The following is a 20,932-nucleotide window of genomic DNA, read 5'->3' on the forward strand; positions in this document are numbered from 1 at the left end:
TTATCAGATAACTAATGTTTGAAATAGCGCCTATGGCGATGCTCTGAGTTTTGACACCCGACTAGGCCCTTGGCAAGTTGAAGGCTTGAGAAACGAAGTGGAGCTTAAGTGCTCCCACAGCAATCCCACAGTCTACCATAGTGGTTTTTTTTGGGTATCTCTCCAGTGTCTGCACTGATTCTTTGAGCTGCTTAAGGCTGGACACATACCCTCCACATCGAACGCGTCATCAATCTGCACCGTATCTACCATGAAACACTTATCACTATCACTGAAAGAGGCCTTGCTTCCCCAGCCTCCAAGTTTCATGAAAAAACAATCATATGAGATTCACGAAATTCTTGGATCAGGGACATTTGGGAAAGTCATGGTGAGTTTCAGAGTTGTCAGCCCCGTGCGGTATAGCTCTGAGGCATATCTGCTCCAACTCCTGTGCGGTTATCATATCAATGCTCTAATCATAAAAATTATTCACTTTAGAGAGCGACATGGCAAGTTCCCCCTGACTTAGCCGATGTTTCGCGGCAAGGGGCGTTCCCAACATCGCCAACATCTCCAACTGATCACACCTCTGGGCGATCATCCATCCCTCTTCTCCATCCCCATCATATGAAGAGGTCCATCTCTCGAACATCTAACTCTTCCGCCCCTCCGTCACCCGGAGGACATAACCACGTCTCAATAGTGAAAGAAGTTGCATTGAAGGTCATTCCGAAGAAGAAAGTAAAGGGAAATGAAGCTGCCGTCTGGGGCGAGATGGATGTCCTCAAGGGTCTTGACCACCCCAATATTGTTCGTATTTTGCGAACGGCCTTTGGATCCCGTGCGTGCCTGACATCACTATCAATGCAGGTCAAGTTTTATGAATGGTTCGAGTCCCGATCAAAGTACTATCTTGCTTTTGAGCTAGCTGTCGGTGGCGAGCTCTTTGACCGTATATTGAAAAGAGGAAAGTTTACTGAGAAAGATGGCGTTGCAGTCATTCGGTATGTTTCCCAAATATTGCATAGTGCTATTTGCAGATTAATAAATTGTCTCAGGTCTATCTTGTCAGGAGTGAAGTACCTACACGATCACGATATCGTGCATAGGGACTTGAAGTACGTTCTTCTGGAATGAGGAAGTTGATCCAAATCAATCATTGATCTAATACGTGTACAGGCCCGAGAATATTTTGTACCGAACAACGGATCCGGATAGCGACATTGTTATAGCTGATTTCGGAATGTGAGGCCACCCTTTCTGAATTTACGTCTCAATGACGCATTTGTCCGAAGTGCAAAACATCTGCACACACCAGAAGAGCAGCTGCATTCGCTAGCTGGAAGCTTTGGCTACGTCGCCCCCGAGGTTCTCAACAAGCAAGGGCACGGGAAAGCAGTGGATATCTGGTCAACGGGGTAAGCGCTTATTTGTTGCATCAACCCCCGTTCCTGACAAAAAATGATGGTGCTAACACGTCCTTGCAGTATCATCGCTTATGTTCTGCTCTGCGGTTACTCGCCGTTCAAAGGAGATGATACAAACGAGATGATTCGGGAGACCACAGAGGCCAAGGTCGAATTTCATGAGCGATACTGGTCTAAGGTGTCTGATGAGGGTGAGTTGAATGTTGATTGCGTTGGTCATGTGTGTGCTAATATATCAACCCATATAGCGAAGGCATTTATCAAACTTTTATTGAACCCCGATCCATCGCAACGTCCTACTGCGCAACAAGCTCTGAACAATCATGTAAGTCACGAGTCCATGCATCTGCATAAACCTACGCTGACTGTCTTGATAGTGGTTGACGACGCACAAGGCCTCTACTGAACACGACGTCATCTCAGGTCTCAGAGAAAATTTCGACGCTCGCAAGAGGTGGCGCACCGCCATCATGTCAGCGCGCGTCATCAACCGGTTCGGCAGACGGCCCAGTACGGCTTCTACGGCTTCAAGCACAGGTAGCGGCGGCTGGGGAGAAGACCACGTCCACCCTGACGGAGGCGAGGAAGACGGTGAGGAGGATACTGCCGACGGCGAGTTCCACGACCTGCCCGACCAAATCAAGGCCTCGCTCTCATTAGGCGGGACCGACCCAGGATCGAACGAGTATGTGAAAGTCATAGGGCCAGAGCCAGATGACAAAGGTGACCAGCTGGGTAAGGGGGATGTTTCCAGTGCCCCTGATCTTTCTTTGACCGGTACCAGTGAGTCCAGTATGAAAAGCAAGACAACCTTTTCATCGCTTGCCGCCTCTCTTTCGAAAGAGAAAGCAGTTCACGTGGTGGAGCGAGTGGATACCTCGGAGTCATATGTTGCAGCTGATGACGAGTCAGAGCTGAAGATCCCTGGATACCTGCATGGAGGGAAGGTTCCGTGGCAGAGTAGTTCCCCCGTTTCTGGTCATCACACGTGGTACGATGCGCCGAAGAAGTTTTTTGGATTGTGAAGGTTACTCCGTTGATCTGGAAGTCAGCCGTAAGTTATATGTGATGTAACATTATGCACAACTTAGCCTAGCTCTTTTTGCTACATGGTTCTGGACTAATCCGTTGTATCGATCTATCTTTTTACCCATTAAATGAAATGACAGTGGTCAACATAGGTTTGATGTGGCGTAGAAGTTTTTTGGATCGTGAAGGGTCTTCCGTTGATCTCAAAGTCAGATCAGTCATATGTACGTGATGGAATGCTATTCACAACCTAACCTAAATCTTTCATTTACTACGTTCTAGGTTAAGACGTTGGATCTTTCACCCCAGAAAATTTAAAAAGACAGTCCCGCGGATTTACGGTTTACTAGGAGCGGCGTCACTGACCGGTCACGGAAATCAAAGGCCATTGCCCTAACATTTGTCGATCGGGGTTATGTTTGTAGTTCAAATAGTAGGGGGGTGTCCGAGACGACACAAGAGCCGAAGAAACAAAACTACCAAAAACCGTCCCAGTCAAAGTCAGAGTCGCTGTCGCTTGAGTAGTCATCCATGTCCTCATTATACCGAGCAACTTCCTTTGCTAGTAAGGGCGGTGAGGGTGCTCGGGCTAGCGATGATGGTAAAGCTACAACGACATTAGCATTTAGAGATAAGAAAACATAATCAATTCGTGCCCACCGCTGTCAGAATGTCCAAAAGCACATGCATTTTCAATGGCCAGCGCATAAACGTCTACCTCAGCTCGGGCGCGACACATCTTTGCTCGCAAGAGAGGCAGCTCCAACTGAAAATTGCGGTGATGAATATGGTAACGTTCCTCATCAAGATACGCTGTCGTCAACCCCGCCTGACTGATTCGTTCCGCCTTGCCTGCCTGATCAAAAGCCTCTTGGACATCAGGAGTCACCCATGTGCTCGATAGGCGGAATGAGGGACCAATGGACTTCAAAAATAAGTTGAGAGCAGCCAAGCAGGCTAATGGCGGTACTAACGTTCACGATGACGGAAGTTCGTTTTTCTTGGTGCGCAAGCGCAGACCGCCCGACTATCAAAGGAGAAGAGCCATCCGGTGGTGGATCATTTTCGGCCAATGAAGGTTCGTTAACTGCTATGAGGCTGGGGTCTTGTCCCGTCAACCAAGTTCTACACTTCTCTTGAACGGTTACCGGACAGGCCGCAGGTGGTGCCATAACCTGTGTCGAAGTTGCTGAGCGAGACATAACGTCGTGATCAACTGGAACTGCAATGGGAGGCATTGCTAAGTAACAGGGTGTCAGATCGCTCATTCGCATGCCAAAGTTAAAGAATCCCACGCATAGATCGGCGCTGTTCTATGTGTTCGATAGCCTTGCTGCATAGAGACACTTCCATCTGACATCGATCCCTCCTCTCTTCCATAAAGGTTCGCTCTACGATCCCGCGCCTTCTGCAATCCCAAAGTCCACTAGTATTTCGCAAGAGTTCCTCGTTCTGCGCTTCCACGATACGCCTACCCACTATTTGCCAAAGATCACCAGGATAGATTCGACCCATGAGCAAGAAGTAAAGAAGATACAATTCAGTCCGGAGCTGGATGAAAAAGTTTCAGGGTGCGGAAACTGACGCTTCAGGAACTATGTACTGACCATCTCCGTTGGTATGAGTCTTATGTAGAGATCCAACCATTCAGGGCCCAGTATGTTCGAGAGTTCAAACATGCCACTATGAGCAGCTGAGGAGTTGAACGGCGGAAGACTGGAGGGGGTTGACATTTCGTATGAATGACGGTTGGAGGAGTATTGTGAATTTGCCGATCCGATTTATACTGCTTTGTGCCGGTGATGAAATGCCTGCTAGTGGGGGGTGAGACTGTGCCATTGGACGAGATTTGCGCTATCGGATGCCATCGGTTGATCTTGGCGATCAAATCGATAGCCATCATATAGCGGGTCGAAATTCGATAGCCATCAGCAATAGCGATCAAATGCTAGGCCTTCTCTCGTAAACGGTAGCGGTCGAAATTCGATAGCGGTCAGCAATAGCGATCAAATGCTGGGCCTTCTCTCGTAAACGGTAGCGGTCGAAATTCGATAGCGGTCAGCAATAGCGATCAAATGCTAGGCCTTCTCTCGTAAACGGTAGCGGTCGAAAGGCGATAGCGGTCAGCAATAGCGATCAAATGCTAGGCCTTCTCTCGTAAACGGTAGCGGTCGAAATTCGATAGCGGTCAGCAATAGCGATCAAATGCTAGGCCTTCTCTCGTAAACGGTACCTATTGAAGAGTTTAGTCGCATGCAGACGGCACTGTGCTGAAACACGCACGTTTTCCCAAGTCGAGAAAACCTTTCAGGAAGAATATGACAATACGTTCTTGACTTCAAAGACAGAGCCGACAATCAAAATCTGCGGAGAAAGTCAAATTATGATGAGAAAAAACGAGAACTGAAATACACCACAAACTTAGGTCTAGATGTTTTCGTATGGGCACGACGCCCGTTCCCATATTTCATACTCCGCTTCTTCGTTTTAGAATGGTTGGGAACGAGGCAAGAACAAGACTATTGGTTAACACGCAAGTCAGCGGCTCGACATTTTGCATTGACCGCACGCTCGCAACGATTGTCGCCCGAATCAGCTATCCATCATGAGCATCGTTATCATGAAAAATCAAGACTACCGCACCAACTTCCTGTGTAAGTTGGGGTCGTGTTCGTAGAATTGGCAAAGATGAGGAAGGTCTGAGAGAATAGAAGAGACAACGAAACAAACAAACTACAGGAAAGACCAGTGAATGCTAGTAGTCGCTCAGCGTTCCAGAAAGCATGTCTCCTCATTGTTAGCAATTCTAGAGACAGATGAGTCAATTTTCGATGGGCTTCGTTCAAGACATCCGAGTCACGTACAAACATTCTGCGGCTAAAATGCGCAAATGCTGAGTAAGGGACGTATGAGCAAAGCGACGCTTGGTCGGCCGTGTAGCTGACCTTAGACGCTTTCCATACCTACCACGTTACACGGCCATTATGAACATATGCGTGTGCGTCGCGCGAGGGGATGGGTGCCTTGAAACCATTGGGACCATAAATTGAATAGTTCATATACCTCGGCGACCCTGTTTTTTTATGGATTTCGATCGCGTCTGATCGCGTATCCATCCAAATAAGTACTCCTGATGGACTTGCGTAAGGACTTCGAGCGAAAACGGAGATATGTGCAGCCATCGGTACACAGAGATGAATAGAAACGTACCTATACTTCTCGAGTCTGAACCTAGCAGTTAACCAGACGTCCCTTAGTGCCGTCCCCTTGTCAATGACAGACGATGTTTTTAAAGTTTTGGTGTAGGCAAGGCGCACCAAAAATTGATCTGCAGTGTGGAAGGAAAAAAAAAGATGTCTAGAGCTGTGAATGCAGTAGATCTTCGTGATTGTTCAATGTTGAAAAGGATCAACGGAATGCTCAGAGCTGTGACACTGATTCGAACTTATGGGGCCATGATGTTCGCCGCACCTCACTGGTCAAATTGGCAGCTGCAGTCATCTTGTTGGACATGTAAAGATTATGTTGAGAAAAGACTAGCTAGTCGGAGTCGATGGGGCTCAGGTAAATTGCCGCATCACTGCCGCGACTTGCCGCACCCTACCGCACCACTGTCGCACCCATACCAAATCATAAGTACTACACTTATTTTCGGCCTGCACTGTCCTCGTGCACCAAATAAATGAACTAGGAGTGTTTCTCGTCCGACTCCTTAATTATCCACTTCACACTAATGCATTTGAGAGTCTGAATTCAGAGAACAATTTTGAGCATGTTGCGGCACGGATGCGGTACTGGGTGCGGCAGACATGTCCCTGGTGCAGCTAAACGAATTATCAATCGGCTGAACTGTGCTACATATGCACATGCTTGCACTATCGTAGTTTCGAAGCGCAAGAAAAACTTACTCCAGGAGCCAGCCCAAAATATCCTCATTGAACGTCGCTCGTCAGGACCTGACGTGAACTCAGTTCCTACTCCCGAAGAGCAAGAAAACACGATGCTCCAGGCTGCCTGGCTTGACCTCCAACTCAGCTATGATCTGACCTCGATGGATATAGACATCGACTTGGAGTGTCTTGGCATACTGGAACAGCAGATGTTCGAGCTCTCGTTGGCTGCAGGAGCTGCAGGAAATGAACAATGGGAAAAAGACGCTGGTGCACACCAAGACCGATGGAATCCCTATGAGGGCCTCCCTGAGCACTGGAATCATGGCGACCGAGATTCATACGCACCAGAATTTGAAGGAGAAGTAGACGTGCGTCATCATCGCTTTTCATCGCAGATCAGTCTGACATGGTTCGACTAATAGTGTGGACCGAACTTTAGCGAGGGAAGTGAGCCTGACATAGTTAAGAAAGAGAAACGCACCAAAAAAACCAAACCGCGGCCACGACCAAGGAAGATACACAAGGCTTCATAGGCTGGGGCCTCGTAGTAGTAGTTTGTACTCTGAAATGAACGAGACTCAGTTTGCAAGGACAAAAGGCCACACAGATATGACATACATACCTTAAAGCCCCGGTATCCGTTTGCACAGGTTGCTGCAGAACGTGGTCGAGGAGATGTGTGACAGGGAAGTCAGGCAAGGCATGCAACCAGCAAAGACAGGTGTTGAATGATAGGCGGAGGCATCGAGGCGCCAAACCTGACAGGCGCGAGCCTGTGTGAGGGGTCGTTGAGTTGTCTCACCAAGTTTCGCGCAGCTGCTGGTAACGGTGCTGCAAGTGGAGTTGATAAGATGCGTGGTTTGGTGTCGGTGCAGTGGTGCGGTAGTGCACAGCCACTGCCGCACCCAACTACAGAATTGCCGCACCCGATTACAGAATTGCCGCACCCTACCGCATCACTGCCGCACCCATCAAGTACATATATCACTGTAGTACCACTGTTAGCCTTACACAAACACCTGGAATATAGTATTACTTATTCTTAAATCATATTTCAGACAGTTGCGTACGACGTAGACGCATTTTAGAGGCATATAAGACATTGTTGAGTAGGTTGCAGCAGGGTGCGGCACAGATGCGGCAATTTCCTAAGGCCCGAGTCGATGTCGGAGTCGCGGTCGTCCAAAGTTCACAGATTTTCCCGCGACTGCTTTGATCAACGACAATATCCTCAGGGAGGACCATCATGATGGTCCGCAGTTACGAATGGCACTAAATGAATGTGGAAAGCCAATGGCACCCGATTTCTCCATCCCAGGAGTGAATACAAGATTTGAAGGAAAACTGCGACATCGATGAATCCGTTGCGCAGCTTCAAGTTAGGCTATTCAACTCGATGTACTAGCAATGATATAAAAACTTGAAGGTCTTTGCTGACGTGCTCCAACTACAGCAACTGCCAGGTGAGACTAGACATAGAGTCGGCTCTACTCCAATGACCCATTGAACAGACTCCAAAAGGAACGCTCATCATCGGCGGGCGGACTCATTACACGTGGTCACTCCGCAACTGTCTTCACTGTGGGACATTCACCTAAGTCCATGACGATCTGGTATATGTCCAATGTCCATGAACCATTACACACCCTATATTCTCATAGCATCTTTTTCGGAATTCCGGTGCATTACTGAGAACATCAGCCATTCTCGACTACGCACCAAGGGCAGACATGTTCTCTACATCATTATATGTCGCGCCACGGAGAGCTCCGCGACAAAGACTGTTTCATCATGTGGTGTTAATACATCTTATGTATGTGGTTTGCCATATTTACGTGACTCCCCGTTGAAATTGATCGCGTTGCAGGCCACTGTGATCTCTGGGAGCGAGGGGTTCATCACACATCAGTGTCGTGAACGACAGTGACCTACCCCCGTTGACTGCGGGCGGTTCTGGCAGCAACGAGGGAACGGGCACGATGCCACTTATGAGACTTGCACGTCCAATTTGGCCTGCTTTACGGGGCCACGTCAAGCGTATGCATCACCATGATTTTGAGTATGGGTTTGCCTAATTCACAGTAATGGCATTCTCCGGTCGTCAAAGTCTCGCTCCTTTGATGATGGGCCGATGTGGATGGCATCCGATGTGAAAAGATGAATAATATTTTCTTCCGATTTTCTGGGGTTTGAAGAACTATCGGGCACCCATCAGGGTCATTTGACTGCCGGCACGTGTATGCTTCCGCTTGCTTGTGGAGAAACATTGGCGTTACACTTTTGCCGCTAATGACTTACGAAGTTGACCGACTAACAAATTGGGGAAATTGAGTTTGATGATGGGCCACAAGAAGCTATACCATACACCGCGTATCTGAGGGTAATACGCCGTCCGCGGCAGGCCTCGCCCGTGCTCGTGCTGATGCATTGAACAGTGTGCGAACGTCACTTTTCTTTCCAAGGGAAATCAAATCCGAGGTATCGATCAGGTTCAGATCAATGCGAATTCTATCCTATGGAGAGACCTATAAATATGTGCCTCTCAAGCAAAGGGAACGCTGCTAGCCCACTTAGCAGGCCGAACGAATACAGTCGTTCCTTCAACTTAGCCCCGGCGAGTCAGGATGGGTGACTGTGCGGATCTCATGGGACGCCAAACTGTCGCAGTACGTACCCGCATCATCTGTCAGTCTTTATTTGCTCACTCAAATTCAGTATGTTCAAGGTGGTCTATACTCGGGTTCTTATTTTGTCCTACATAGCTGACTTTTCAATTCACTGGATAGTCGCATCCATAGCAGTTTTGGTAAGGAGGAACGAATATAATCCACTCATTACCAATTTTCATTTCCAGCTTTTTGATATTTGCATCACTTTCGACTCGGAGGTTGGTATGTTTCAATGACGGTATACAAAATTGACGTGGCGCCAGATTCGCTGGACATGGGGGAGAAAGTGGGGGATCGTGAGGATAGCCTTTGTTATCTCTCGCTATATACCAATTGCAAGCGCTGCTATGTGTATAAATTGTGAGCACTCACGTGTGTTTCTCTACTTTCGCTCTTCACTAACGAGTCCCTCGGATAGACGCCCTCGAGTCAACTCGCGGAGGAATTGTAAGCTTGAATACTTGTGACAGAGTTCAAGTATCTCTGACGATATTTCCAGCCCGATCCTGCGCAGTACCTTGCTGTCAATGCCAGTTGCGTGTACAATAACCTCACCTAACCTGTTATGAATGCTCATTCTTATGTATGCTAGGTATACTCATCTTGGGTACTGCTGCTGCTGAGGGTCAGTGTCAACTTCAAGTTGCTTTCCTCTACGTAACGTTTTTCAAGTCCTACTCGTGGCAAGGACCCACGCGTTTTGTGGAGGTGAAAATAGGATCTTGGTCGCGGTATTATTGTTCAGCACGGTGACCTTAGTCCTTCATCTTGGTCATTTTCTCGTTGCTCAAATATCACACGTCATTTTAGGTCATAATAGCAGCTACGCTAACGATTGCAAATGTCGTTGCGAGTAAATCCGGACGTCTGTATCTACCCAGGCCCTCCACATTTCTATCTTCTTACCCCATACTTCAGATCCTGCGTGTGGTATATTTAAGGGACAACGAAACGCAGGCATCATTTATGGTTTGCAGATGATATTTGAGCTTGGTACGTAGCATTTCAATGATACTGCACAGCGACCACTACCCCCCGTCAGTATTAATGTCCCTGACACTATACAAACGCTTCAAATTTTACCGACTGGAGAAGAGTCCATTGGTTGTTACTATCTATCGGGATGGCGTGATTTACATGATGTGCATTGTTCGTGAGTCTTAAACGTTCTTTTCAGGAACATTCGAGTCTTTACTTTTGCAGTCGTCTCGGTGGTGAATTGCGTCAGTTTTTTTGTGCTTCCTGTGAGTAGCTTGCCTCGGATCGTAAAATAAGCTTCTGATCAGGATGCTCAGTTATCATATTCTCGTCTTTTCTATGGGTAAATGCTGTCATGTTTAACTTGATGTTCAATGCTGAGTCAGAGAAGCCTGCAGGCAGTTTTGCACAGTGTTCTTGCCTCACGCATCCTGTTCAATCTACGAGCAACGAATGAATCGCAGGATTTCACTATACACGGGCCGGTTGCCTCGGGGGTGGTTTTTGCTCAACCAATCCAAACACCATCCTGTGTGGATCGTTTGGAGTTGCCGGACATTACACACTTGTGACTTCCGAAACATATAAGCACACATTTCCGGCCGCTCGCTGTCAATTACATCCCCCCCTGTCACGATATGTTGCGCATTTGCAATTCATTCATATCTAGACTTCCCCGCATCCAAGTATCAGCTGCACCACAGTAATGGAGGACGACATTTTATTGATGGCATGCACACGCTCTCCTGGGGTTTAAGTTACTGTGCATGCGCCGACCGGAGGTCAGTACACACTCTGCATTCATTAACTGCTCAACTGTTTAAATATAGTACATACAACTCTATCGTAACAGACTAGGTAAAGAATCGATAGGATATAAATCATGTAATGTCAACAGTATTTCGCTGGTCATAATTTGGTGTTGCAGGCCAGTCCGCATGCTCGCTAACTGGACTGCTAGATATGGGACTTTGGGTAGTTGGAGTACCGGTAACGGACAATATCGTGCTCAAGCGAGGCCGAGTGGGGTAGATCGATGAATTATCTGCGAAAGTAATGGATCGCGTATGGGAGATATTAGAACTTGCCGAGCCAGATCGCGCACGGCTGCTCGACTCAACGCGCGCTGCGGAGGAGGCAGAATGTGATCGCAATCGGCTGAGAACGACAACTCCTCCGGGTGTGGATGTGGTGTTATGGCGCGTAGACATAGTAATACTTTCCATTTCAAATTGCGAATGACTAGGTCCATGAACCGCTTGCTTCTTGAGGTTCAGGGTAATCCTTGACATCATTGTGACCTGTCGACCGGAAGTGGTCAGTCTGTACTGGATATGCACTTCAAATTATGCTCACAGTGAGGCTGTGATGGAGTAATATCAGTCAATTGCTGTCATCAGTGGTAGACTATAAAGACTCACAGAAGTTCAAGCCTGTGCATAGTGCGTGTATTATGTGGTAAGCAATAAGATCTGAGCAAATACTGTAATGAAGATGGTGCGTACTGTGCGGCAATATTTTTCACCCCCTCGTGAGATTTAATGATCATGATTGTCAATACCAGATTTATGGTGCAAATAACGCTGTATGCTTGGTGAGCTCTGCTACCCGGAGAGCCTGACTTGCGCACCTGTAGTACAGTAGTCCGTCTGCGAAGAGAGTACGAACAACATGCCCCGCTTGTTTTTTGCGGATCGTAGGAAGCGTGCGGTTCAACGTCAACCCAAACACATACGTGTCGTAGAGGAGAGGCAACCAAGCTGAAGCCGAAGCAATACTGCCACTGGAAGAAGTTTCAGAGCTTACATCTCCATATCAGTCATGTGCAAGGACATACGAATTGAACACCATAGTGCAAGCTGTGAAGATATGAATAACGTTGTCGTGTATGAAAAAAATGAGTATCTCACATTTAATCTTGTCTGTGTGGATAACGGCTAGGAACTTTATCATAAACTCGTACGTTGCGTGGAGAAGGTGAAAACATACGTCCACCATGTGCCAATAGCCATGCAGTCACTGCAACCCAAGCCATCCATAAGAATACCGCCAGGCCAATGGCAGCCCATTGACGTTTATACATGGCAATGACGCTGTTTTCTCCATCATCAGTGGATGCTTGCTGAGAGGGCGAACAAAACTTACCGCACTAGCATCATTAACCCAACTATCTCAATACCTATAGCTGTGGTGGCCCCTTCGTATCGGACAAAATGCTGGCAACTGAGGCAATATCAGCTGAGTCCAGTAGCGCAGTAGCGCAATGCTGACCTCTGCAATAAAGTTCGTATGATTCATCATTGGAAGGGAGCGGGTGCAACTCACTGTGTAGCCCCACGAAGGTAGGGTGTATGCTGGTAGAGGTCATGGGTGGAACTCTAAGTCAAAAGTGAGGTACTCACCAACGAGATTAACGATAAAGACGAGAGGAGTAAGATATCGGTTCTGGGACAAAGACCAGACAGGTGAGTTTTTACTGCCAGATACTGCCAAAACATATGCATACCAGTAGGAACAAGTATACAACTAAGCAGGTTCAGGTAAAAGTGCATACCCATATGAGAGATGCCACTCACGGAACCCCTTGCGGCCTCGCCAGATTAATTCAACCTGAGGATGGTGATGAATATAAATTTCGCTGAATTCTGGTACAATTGATGTCACACCTCATCTGCGCTGGTGACAAGGTGGTCCCAAACCAATATTGTGAAACCTACGATCCCAATATACTGAATTATAGGATGAATATGATAGCCATTGCAACAGCAAACTATGGGGGAAAACGTACAATCGTTTGGCGTCTGAAAAGACGGGTATCAACTATGCAAAGACGTATAACGGGCAAGCAGAACTCACGTTTCTGTGATGTCCTGACCTATCGCCTGTATTGTATCCTTCACTAGAACAGCTGGTGAGTGTGCCATTTATCTATGATAACAGCGTCTAAAACGGGGTTAGTAAGGTGTTTTAGGATTATTAACCCCGAAAGGTTGGAAAGGTGGAGGATGGAGAAAACGTCATGCACCTTGAATGAACGCATTTATACGCAGCGCCACTGCTGTGCATGGCATGGGCGTTCAAATTCAAATAATATACATATGTGCACCTTTGTCACGGCCATTGGTAAGTAGGCGGCTAGCAACGTTGCTCCGAGTCCACGTACGGTTGACGTAAGCGACATCGACGACTGGCAGATGGCATCAGGCCACATGCCCATTGCCAAGTACCGCACAGATCAAGTTTCATATTGTCACCGCTCATAATGCACTGACCATGCATCTGCTGTTGAGCGGGCAAACTTGTGAAACAAGTCTCACAATGGTCGCAAACCAACGCGCATTTCCACTTTCCAAGTCTACGCACGCATCGCTGCGAGGAGGGCGCTTTTCCAAGGTAAAAGCATAGTAATACTGAGCGTTTAATTTGACTGACGGTGCCTGGTAATTTTTGCTCAACCAATCCTAACACAGTACCATCCTGTGTAAACTAGAACGTTCAGGACTGCCATGGGATATTACAGACAGCCGAGCCTATGGTTGAATGTTGATCCCGAGACTCGACCCTAAACCCAACGTACCGACCATGCACTCGAAGCCATCACGTTCTTCCCGACCAAAAGCCAATCTTTCTGGGCAGGCCAATCACCAGAGTACCAGGCGTCCCGATATTGTCCGTTTGGTGTGTGATCTCGGTACTAATGTAGGCAGTGTGGGGTTGGTGTGGGGCCATCATCATTACGCCAAGATCTAGTCAGCTGCCAGACGGTCCCTCCCAACGAGCGACGCCCCCAAAGGCACGCCAATTGAATTCACCTTACTTTGGTTTACGAATTTCACCGGATCCCCCAGCGCTCGCGTCTGGCGTTTGCGCGAAACTTGGTGAGACCAATCTGATATATTTCAACATTTCTATGCAGGATCTGTGGGATATGCTCGAGGAGCTGTTCCCACATTCAGGCGTTCACAGCAGCCGCGTGGCCGCACATCTCCCAATCCAGCAAGAACAGGATGAACTTGTGATGGACAAACCTATATAAATCGATCGTCACGCCCCTCCCAGTGCGACACGAGACTGTTTACGAGAAAATATACGTAACGCAGGAGGCGCTTGAAAATCCGCTGGACTTGGGGAGGATGCGAATCGACGTCCTGAACTTGAAAAGTGCAGACTGTCACGGACTTCGACAGTTACAGCACGAAACAAAGAAGGGTTAGAGGGATATCAAATGGGACCTGATATCCCTCCTCACCCATTTTTGTTTTGTCATCCGAATGTTATGTACTTAGTACTGCGACGTCCTTGAGCACAGGCCCTTGAACAACGAACAATTCTCGCACATCCAAATATTAACATGAAGGAAAGCAGCCAAAGGACTTTTTGCTGAGTCAGCGAATACTTGGTCCTACTTCTATATGACTCTCCAACCAAAGAACCTGCTCATCATCGGCGGAGGACCATGCGGGCTCATAACACTGCGCAATTGTCTCCATCGCGGGTCATTCACCAAAGTCCAGCTCGTCGAAAGACAAAATGACATCGGCGGGGTCTGGTACGTCTATCAAGCAATCCAGTTCACATGAAGCCTAGAGTACACAACCATCCTTGAAGGTATCAAAACCACGACCTTGACAATCGCCCTCGCTGGTCCACGCCCGCATACCCAGGGCTCATAGGCAACGTCATACCCGAGTTTCTCTCCTTCTCAGAACACCCTTTTCCGGAGCCTCCCAGAGAACACCAGCCGTTCCCTACGTTAACAGAGACGAACACCTACCTCAAGGAGTTCGCCCGCCCGTTTCTCAAAAGCGGGCATATTCGTTTGAGCTTCGAGGTTACTGGAGTTGAAGAGTTGGAGAGCGGTGGATGGACTGTCCGCATGAAAGATTGGAATGAAGGCGGTGTGGTATTGGAAGAAACTTGGGATGCGGTGGTTATCACTACCGTCTGGTTTGATAACCCGTATTTTCCAGACGTACCGGGTCTTCAAGAGTTGCATCAGCAAAGACCCAGACAAGTCCAGCACGCCATAAATTGGACGGGTCCACACCATAGTTACGAGGAAAAAGTAATTCCCTTGCTCCTCCTTACATCCATGAAATACTAATAATCCATCAGCGCGTCCTTGTCATCGGAAATGCAAATTCTGCAAATGAAATGGCCGCTCAGCTTGCGCCCGTAGCTCAAACGCCAATATACAGATCCACCCGTCGAATCTCCGTATTCCCCTCCTTACCAGACCCCCGCATCCAAGATATCGGCCCTATAAATCGCTTCACCACCAGCGAAAACAACAAAATTACTGCGCACGTCCAAGACGAAACCACCATCGAAAGCATCGACGCCGTCCTATTCGGAACAGGCTACTATCCGCATGTACCATACCTCCGCGTCCTCCTCCCAGACACGAATCCAGACACACACACCCTCGCCCGCACTCTTGTACCATTAACATCCCGCACGATAACACCCATTCGAATCCCCTCCCTCCACAATCAGATCCTCTACGCCCACAACCCCACCCTCGCATTCATAGGCGCACCCACCTCCTTCATCCCCTTCACCCTCTCAGACCTCACCAGCACCTGGCTCTCCCTCGCATGGTCCGGGCTCATCCCAATACCTCCCACACCCAACGCCAGACTCGCATACGAGCAAGACCGTCTCCGCACCCTAGCCGAACAACGCTCAGAATCCGACAACCCTTCCAACTTGGTCAATTTTCATTTCTTGGGACGCTATGAGATGGAGTATGCGAGGGGTATCCGGGATGATGTCGTGAGGGCAAGTGAGGTATTGGACGGAGTGCTTGCGAGGTGGGATGATGAGCAGGATGGGAGGCGGTTTGCGATGTATGCTAAGAAGATGGAAAGTTTGTATGTTTCTGCGGGAGTTGGGAGGTTGATGAAGGAAGATGGCGATGCGACGTAGATTCGGCTATCGATGCGATGCAGAGTGAGCTGTTGATGCGACCTACGCGTAAAGGTCGCCGCGGCGCAGACCAAGTTATCGATGCTCCGCAACCCTCCACCTGTCAACGCACCACTCCTCGCTGATGGCATATCATTGATCTAGGAAGCTGGCATCATATCAGCTGCAGAATCAGTTGATGGTTTTATCTCCATGGTGCAGGAAAGGGATGCTGGGACAGGCGTATTGCGGGTCAAAGAGAGAATCGTTGGAGAGCTATCTGAGATTGTCACCACAAGTGCATAACCGAATAGATTATTGTAACACATCTATGCGATCAAGAGGAACAAAATTTCACAAGTACAAATTGTCCGTCTATAAGTCATTGATACGCAACTGCAAAGCACTGAGAAAGCATACGCGTGGGCAATGGAGTAGCTCACCACTGTAGTGCGGAAGATGCGACAATGAGAAGCTAGGGGTTAACAATTCGTAGTCAGCAAGCTCAAATCACAAGCGCCATTCATGATATGACCCACAGAACTATCGGCAGGGCTAAGCTTGATCTGGCTGGACGGCACCAGTAACTGTCTCCCTGCCAGTGCCTTCATACCACGCTTGTGGAAGCGATCGAATTACCGTCGAAGTCGTCAACCGGTAGGCGGGGAAGGCCGATTGGTCGCCGCTCGCTTGAAGATTGAATAGTATTCGAGAGGCAAGAACGCTATGCGCAACAATCTGAGGTCTAAAATGAGGAATATGAGCTTTCGACGGCATATGTACTTGACCAGACTTACACGTTTAGCGTCTCGCTGTATGAGAGCTAGGAGTCTAGTCATTTCTTTGAGGCCATCGTGAAAAGCAAAGAACTCACAGGTAGCACAACAATAACAATCACGTTGACTGTAGATATCACTGTGGAGATGTCAGCATGAAACGGATAAACAATATTTGGTGTTCATACTCGTGATGCAAAACATGTAGAGGAGTCCATCGCGATAGATACTCTTCATTAGTGTGCTATGAGAACCAAGATAGTGTTGATATCTCAGAAATGCCATGATGGACATGAGAACTAGAACCGAATTGTCAGGTAAGGATTTTCGAATTAATTGTTGCCTCACCAATCTCGAAGAACGATAAGAGTCCATATACGAGAGCACTACTGTGAGCTCCCTCAAACACGCAAGGCAGGGCGACTGAAAGAGAATGAATACTAAAACTAAGAAGTGAGCCTTTAGACCTCGCCTCCTGGGATGTCCAAATTGATGGGAGCAGCACTTAGAATCACACACGCCGCCAAGATGACCTGCACCATACGGGTTAGTGGCACACAGGGAAATAGAAATTATCATCGTACCAAACCAAAGGAGAGAAGAATGATAAGATAAGCCTTTTTGCTGCCAGAGAAGACGTAGATCCTGACAATCAATAATACTATTGTGTAAATGTAAATGCACGCTATAACGTGGTGTGCAAAACCCAACCTTCCGAGGCAATGATACCCAAGAAATGTATGCCTGCAAAATGTCATTGCAAAGTCATGTCATGACAGTCGTCTGGACCAACCATTTACAGCATCGTTGAAGGGTGCACACTATATTTCAATGTGAGCCGCAATTGACACTGCACAGATAAAAGTTTTCACATCTTGCGTGCCCCATGTCTTGACAGCGGCTGGTTAGGAATCAGCTTTTGCATTGTAGTGCGCACCAGCGTATCTCACAGTAAGAGGTCATAAGTGCACCAGCAAAAGGTACATATCGTGAAACCGTGAAGGCAGTGCGAATAATTCCCCACTTCCGTCCCCAGGTCCATTGGACCTGGAAGAAATATTAGCGCCGAGGTATGGGTGGCTGGTTTTACTGACTTCAGAGTGTAACGTGACAAAGTAGTCATAAATCTGGTGATACTCATGAGAATCGTTATAATGACACTGAAACGACACGACTTACTAGGATTGCTGATGCAGCGACTTTGGAGTGAAACAGCATTGTGAATTATGACAAGCATTGTCATCAGCCGACCCTTACCGTTAGTATACTTTGATGATTAGAGACATTAGAGAAGGACTATAAAAAGCACGATTGGAGTACCTTTGCTAACTGCAAACCGAAGGTATCTGGGACTGACATTCTCGAGCGGGTGATTATGAATGGCAGTCTGCAGCAAGGAGCAGGTGAAAATAAGTATCGCAGCGTGCACTGCAATATTTATATGGAGAAAAGGCAGTGCTAAATACACGCTGCCAACTCACTTAGTTCCAGTCTCCCCGAGCCATATATCATAGAACGAAGACAGTCGTTCCTCCAACTTACCTCAGGATGGCTGACTATTGTGTGGGGTCTGCAAATCTCATCGGACGTCAAACTCTCTCGGTGCGTACTCCGCCTCGCCTGATGTGCTCACTTGAGTTCAGTATGTTCAAGGTAGTCTACACTCAGATTCTTATTTTGTTCCGGAAAACTAAATTCCTTGGACAGCCGCATTCGAAAGGTATACATCCAGAAACTTTGAGAGTGGAAGTTCACATCTGTTTCTTACTGATGTTTGTCTGTCATCACTCGCGTTCACTAACATCGTGCCTTTGCTTTCTACTACTTTACCCGATGTTTTCAGTTTCACGTTCGTGGCAGATTAACAATGGCAATACATTCATCAGCACAATTTTGGACTTCGTCCACGTTGGGGGGAACAACGTAAATGTCTTGGAGTCGCTACCATCCTGCCTAATTTCTATAACCCTGCGTCTCGCTGATTGAACATGCACACCTGACAGGCTGCCGGGATGGACATTACATGCCATCCTGAAGTTTGAAATCTCAAGAGGTCGAGGTAGTACAGTATACTGGAGCAGCAGTTGATATCTCGCAGTCCGTCATAAAGAGGTCCACGAGGCAGCTGACGATGCGCATTAACATCTTCTCTTCTATGTACTACCCTTAGGCTGTTAGCTATCAAGATTCAAGCGAATTTAAATGTACAAATGATGTTCAGGCTGCACAAGTCTTTTCAGCGTACCTATATATCAGCAGTAGGTAGTGAGCTCTGTCACGAATGTGGCCTTACACGACTTTATTATGAATCTAAGATACATGCGGATTGGCCTATGAGTGGTTTCCAGGCGAGTGACAATCGATATATGTTTGTGGAGACTCCGGGTGATCGGGACAGTAAGAAGTAATAAAAATTGTAATGAATGGAAGAACCGTCAGCCGTGTTGTCTTCCTGGTCGGCCGGGATGATACTATGTGGTAAAGATCAATGATGTGTTGCTACCAACTTTGCAGTGGCCGTAAGGAAAATGGCTCGCGATTGACGGTCCAGCCAGAGCGAGAGGGGTCAAAGAAGAAAGTGATGCGAACGAGACAATACACCTCTCCTATATGAAGAATGAATCCATAGACGGATGACAGAAGAGAATCATCCCTTCTCACTATGAGCAGCAGCACGCAAATAACACAGGTGGAGCGATTAGAATTTTACATAAAGAGTGGAGCGCGAAGCATACCCTGGCACGATAATCGCACGGCAGCTCACAGACCCAGCCGACTACCAAGCGCGTACCGACGTTCGCACATGATATACTTCTCACAGGGGGGACAGATACCATGTATGATGTCATAGACACGGACCAGTTTCGGCTCATCACTACTTCACGAGCAAACGCGAAAGAACATGATCCGGCCCTGTGTCTCAATTTGATCAAGATGGGGCACGAGCACGAGCACGCGGTGAGCTACTCACCCAATGCAATGCGACTGGTTTGGTCTTGACATGGATATGGAATGACAAGAAGCTTATATCCCAGCGACGGCGGATGATACAATGGCCGTAATCAATTGAATGGGCTCTTGCAGGTTTTGCCTAAAATTCTGTCCTCGACAGCAATAACCATTCTGCCAGATCGATTCAGAAGTTTGCCCATTAGTATACGCAGGGTATAAAAGCTGGCCGTCTTCCTACAGTATCCCCCATCCTCAGAGTTCTTATTCGAAATCCCCGTCAGAAGATTCCATATCACCTCACAGAAAAAATGCGTTTCTCCTTCCTCGCCGTTGTTGTTGCTTTGACAGCATCTATGTCTGTCAGTGCATGTAACACATATTGCAAAAAGACTTCAGATTGTTGTTCTAATGAAGTTTGCGGATATAACGTGAGTATAAGCAGTTTGCTGTCCATCCACATGACTCACCCTCCGCGCCTTGTAATTCTAATAGAGTGCCGCTAAAGCTAAAACCTGCCAGATAGTCTCGGAATGAGCCGGCAGCCTGAGCGGCACGCCGCGACAGTAAGTCATGTTTCTGCTTTCGCTTTGGTGCCGTGGTTGATGGTGCAATCCCTAGTTCAGAGACGATCAGTGTATGGTTGCTTCTGAAGAACTTCAAGGCTGCTTGAGCAATGCGGACCTTTGAACATCTGGGAAACTTCATTGTACGATATATGTATCAACATGAATGCATGAAATATGAGTTCTGAAACGTTACGTACTTATTGGTCCGAGTGCAAACTTACACATTCTGAAATGCATCACTTCCAAGAATGAGCATGCGCATGATTCGACGTGCGCACTGTGCATTGGGATTGAGTGATCCCTCTGGTTAAGGGATTTCGAATAACTCGTTATCCCACGTATGAGCAGCTACAGGGCCACCAGGGTATGCCATCTGGGCGAATTGCAGGTTTAAATGCGTGAAAGAAAAAATGACATGCGAGCGAGGCCGAGCATTGGAGGTTGCGGTTGTGGTGTTGGCGAGGACGACAAATGATTTCCCAGATTCCGAAAGAAAATCATTTCGGACTTTGGGAAATCCTTTCTCTTCCTGAGGCCTGAGGACTGGTCTTCAGCGCTGCCTACAGCTGGTTGGTTACACAAGTAGGCGGCTTTGAGTCGACTGTAAGTTCCCGGCACCTTCCGAGCGGACGTTCCCGCCCCTGGACCCGAAGGACTGCGGGTACCCGTCTACTAGCTATAGTATGATTGATCTCAAGAATCACACGACACACAAAACGAGGTACCACTACTGTTTATAAAATCAATTGCAAG

General features: G+C 47.7%; 8 protein-coding genes across 8 annotated transcripts; 5 read left to right on the forward strand and 3 right to left on the reverse strand.

Annotated features, from left to right (window-relative positions):
- Nucleotides 1–43: 43 nt before the first annotated feature.
- DEU56DRAFT_804389 (kinase-like domain-containing protein) lies at nucleotides 44–2,589 on the forward strand. Its single transcript, XM_041353246.1, has 10 exons — nucleotides 44–370; nucleotides 481–792; nucleotides 853–986; nucleotides 1,041–1,100; nucleotides 1,162–1,227; nucleotides 1,278–1,400; nucleotides 1,470–1,600; nucleotides 1,658–1,734; nucleotides 1,787–2,144; nucleotides 2,194–2,589. Exons 1-10 carry the CDS (start codon nucleotides 251–253, stop codon nucleotides 2,205–2,207), a joined length of 1,395 nt encoding a protein of 464 aa, XP_041208525.1. The 5' UTR covers nucleotides 44–250; the 3' UTR covers nucleotides 2,208–2,589.
- A 73-nt stretch (nucleotides 2,590–2,662) lies between these two features.
- DEU56DRAFT_804393 (uncharacterized protein) lies at nucleotides 2,663–4,393 on the reverse strand. The gene is made up of 5 exons (XM_041353247.1): nucleotides 4,046–4,393; nucleotides 3,734–3,989; nucleotides 3,413–3,678; nucleotides 3,099–3,363; nucleotides 2,663–3,045 (listed from the first exon to the last, which is right to left on the reverse strand). The coding sequence occupies exons 1-5, from the start codon at nucleotides 4,169–4,171 to the stop codon at nucleotides 2,915–2,917; spliced, it is 1,044 nt and encodes a 347-aa protein (XP_041208526.1). The 5' UTR covers nucleotides 4,172–4,393; the 3' UTR covers nucleotides 2,663–2,914.
- A 1,765-nt stretch (nucleotides 4,394–6,158) lies between these two features.
- DEU56DRAFT_980741 (uncharacterized protein) lies at nucleotides 6,159–6,974 on the forward strand. The gene is made up of 3 exons (XM_041359794.1): nucleotides 6,159–6,699; nucleotides 6,754–6,898; nucleotides 6,959–6,974. The coding sequence occupies exons 1-2, from the start codon at nucleotides 6,211–6,213 to the stop codon at nucleotides 6,862–6,864; spliced, it is 600 nt and encodes a 199-aa protein (XP_041208527.1). The 5' UTR covers nucleotides 6,159–6,210; the 3' UTR covers nucleotides 6,865–6,898; nucleotides 6,959–6,974.
- Nucleotides 6,975–8,622: 1,648 nt separating this feature from the next.
- On the forward strand, nucleotides 8,623–10,218 carry DEU56DRAFT_946235 (uncharacterized protein; the record flags this gene model as incomplete). Its single annotated transcript, XM_041359035.1, has 10 exons — nucleotides 8,623–9,016; nucleotides 9,118–9,137; nucleotides 9,186–9,222; nucleotides 9,264–9,360; nucleotides 9,419–9,447; nucleotides 9,593–9,708; nucleotides 9,811–9,865; nucleotides 9,919–9,993; nucleotides 10,043–10,153; nucleotides 10,178–10,218. Exons 1-10 carry the CDS (start codon nucleotides 8,956–8,958, stop codon nucleotides 10,216–10,218), a joined length of 642 nt encoding a protein of 213 aa, XP_041208528.1. The 5' UTR covers nucleotides 8,623–8,955.
- A 520-nt stretch (nucleotides 10,219–10,738) lies between these two features.
- On the reverse strand, nucleotides 10,739–12,984 carry DEU56DRAFT_804418 (uncharacterized protein). Its single transcript, XM_041353248.1, has 16 exons — nucleotides 12,835–12,984; nucleotides 12,767–12,779; nucleotides 12,645–12,707; nucleotides 12,555–12,588; nucleotides 12,485–12,504; nucleotides 12,381–12,423; nucleotides 12,304–12,332; nucleotides 12,124–12,203; nucleotides 11,968–12,071; nucleotides 11,889–11,915; nucleotides 11,816–11,837; nucleotides 11,609–11,761; nucleotides 11,484–11,561; nucleotides 11,400–11,411; nucleotides 11,335–11,341; nucleotides 10,739–11,279 (listed from the first exon to the last, which is right to left on the reverse strand). The coding sequence occupies exons 1-16, from the start codon at nucleotides 12,900–12,902 to the stop codon at nucleotides 10,860–10,862; spliced, it is 1,173 nt and encodes a 390-aa protein (XP_041208529.1). The 5' UTR covers nucleotides 12,903–12,984; the 3' UTR covers nucleotides 10,739–10,859.
- Nucleotides 12,985–13,560: 576 nt separating this feature from the next.
- Nucleotides 13,561–14,014, forward strand: DEU56DRAFT_756120 (uncharacterized protein; the record flags this gene model as incomplete). Its single annotated transcript, XM_041349982.1, has 2 exons — nucleotides 13,561–13,656; nucleotides 13,682–14,014. The coding sequence occupies 2 exons, from the start codon at nucleotides 13,561–13,563 to the stop codon at nucleotides 14,012–14,014; spliced, it is 429 nt and encodes a 142-aa protein (XP_041208530.1).
- Nucleotides 14,015–14,368: 354 nt separating this feature from the next.
- Nucleotides 14,369–16,252, forward strand: DEU56DRAFT_804424 (FAD/NAD(P)-binding domain-containing protein). Its single transcript, XM_041353249.1, has 3 exons — nucleotides 14,369–14,527; nucleotides 14,587–15,043; nucleotides 15,094–16,252. Exons 1-3 carry the CDS (start codon nucleotides 14,391–14,393, stop codon nucleotides 15,904–15,906), a joined length of 1,407 nt encoding a protein of 468 aa, XP_041208531.1. The 5' UTR covers nucleotides 14,369–14,390; the 3' UTR covers nucleotides 15,907–16,252.
- On the reverse strand, nucleotides 16,253–18,051 carry DEU56DRAFT_804426 (uncharacterized protein). Its single transcript, XM_041353250.1, has 16 exons — nucleotides 17,982–18,051; nucleotides 17,919–17,928; nucleotides 17,841–17,860; nucleotides 17,756–17,788; nucleotides 17,612–17,708; nucleotides 17,534–17,562; nucleotides 17,455–17,482; nucleotides 17,373–17,405; nucleotides 17,246–17,322; nucleotides 17,134–17,194; nucleotides 17,010–17,084; nucleotides 16,850–16,960; nucleotides 16,760–16,800; nucleotides 16,683–16,708; nucleotides 16,425–16,630; nucleotides 16,253–16,360 (listed from the first exon to the last, which is right to left on the reverse strand). Exons 1-15 carry the CDS (start codon nucleotides 18,018–18,020, stop codon nucleotides 16,441–16,443), a joined length of 870 nt encoding a protein of 289 aa, XP_041208532.1. The 5' UTR covers nucleotides 18,021–18,051; the 3' UTR covers nucleotides 16,253–16,360; nucleotides 16,425–16,440.
- Nucleotides 18,052–20,932: the final 2,881 nt, after the last annotated feature.

This window comes from Suillus clintonianus (genome assembly GCF_016758775.1).
Source record: "Suillus clintonianus strain FC179 chromosome Unknown DEU56scaffold_35, whole genome shotgun sequence".
Taxonomy (NCBI): domain Eukaryota; kingdom Fungi; phylum Basidiomycota; class Agaricomycetes; order Boletales; family Suillaceae; genus Suillus; species Suillus clintonianus.

What these genes read in the sequence shown, in the direction of transcription:
- DEU56DRAFT_804389 (XM_041353246.1), top strand. Translation starts at nt 251, where the DNA reads ATGAAACACTTATCACTATCACTGAAAGAGGCCTTGCTTCCCCAGCCT. An exon ending in GGACATTTGGGAAAGTCATG is followed by an intron (nt 371 to 480) that starts GTGAGTTTCAGA and finishes TATTCACTTTAG; the next exon opens with AGAGCGACATGGCAAGTTCC. An exon ending in GATGGCGTTGCAGTCATTCG is followed by an intron (nt 987 to 1,040) that starts GTATGTTTCCCA and finishes AAATTGTCTCAG; the next exon opens with GTCTATCTTGTCAGGAGTGA.
- DEU56DRAFT_804393 (XM_041353247.1), bottom strand. Translation starts at nt 4,171, where the DNA reads ATGTCAACCCCCTCCAGTCTTCCGCCGTTCAACTCCTCAGCTGCTCAT. An exon ending in AGAACAGCGCCGATCTATGC is followed by an intron (nt 3,679 to 3,733) that starts GTGGGATTCTTT and finishes CCTGTTACTTAG; the next exon opens with CAATGCCTCCCATTGCAGTT. An exon ending in GAACTTCCGTCATCGTGAAC is followed by an intron (nt 3,364 to 3,412) that starts GTTAGTACCGCC and finishes TTATTTTTGAAG; the next exon opens with TCCATTGGTCCCTCATTCCG.
- DEU56DRAFT_980741 (XM_041359794.1), top strand. Translation starts at nt 6,211, where the DNA reads ATGTTGCGGCACGGATGCGGTACTGGGTGCGGCAGACATGTCCCTGGT. An exon ending in AATTTGAAGGAGAAGTAGAC is followed by an intron (nt 6,700 to 6,753) that starts GTGCGTCATCAT and finishes TTCGACTAATAG; the next exon opens with TGTGGACCGAACTTTAGCGA.
- DEU56DRAFT_804418 (XM_041353248.1), bottom strand. Translation starts at nt 12,902, where the DNA reads ATGGCACACTCACCAGCTGTTCTAGTGAAGGATACAATACAGGCGATA. An exon ending in CTTTATCGTTAATCTCGTTG is followed by an intron (nt 12,333 to 12,380) that starts GTGAGTACCTCA and finishes GACCTCTACCAG; the next exon opens with CATACACCCTACCTTCGTGG. An exon ending in GGGTTAATGATGCTAGTGCG is followed by an intron (nt 12,072 to 12,123) that starts GTAAGTTTTGTT and finishes TGGAGAAAACAG; the next exon opens with CGTCATTGCCATGTATAAAC.
- DEU56DRAFT_804424 (XM_041353249.1), top strand. Translation starts at nt 14,391, where the DNA reads ATGACTCTCCAACCAAAGAACCTGCTCATCATCGGCGGAGGACCATGC. An exon ending in AATGACATCGGCGGGGTCTG is followed by an intron (nt 14,528 to 14,586) that starts GTACGTCTATCA and finishes CCATCCTTGAAG; the next exon opens with GTATCAAAACCACGACCTTG. An exon ending in ACCATAGTTACGAGGAAAAA is followed by an intron (nt 15,044 to 15,093) that starts GTAATTCCCTTG and finishes ATAATCCATCAG; the next exon opens with CGCGTCCTTGTCATCGGAAA.
- DEU56DRAFT_804426 (XM_041353250.1), bottom strand. Translation starts at nt 18,020, where the DNA reads ATGTCAGTCCCAGATACCTTCGGTTTGCAGTTAGCAAAG. An exon ending in AGACATGGGGCACGCAAGAT is followed by an intron (nt 17,483 to 17,533) that starts GTGAAAACTTTT and finishes ATTGAAATATAG; the next exon opens with TGTGCACCCTTCAACGATGC. An exon ending in TTCTTCTCTCCTTTGGTTTG is followed by an intron (nt 17,195 to 17,245) that starts GTACGATGATAA and finishes CGTATGGTGCAG; the next exon opens with GTCATCTTGGCGGCGTGTGT.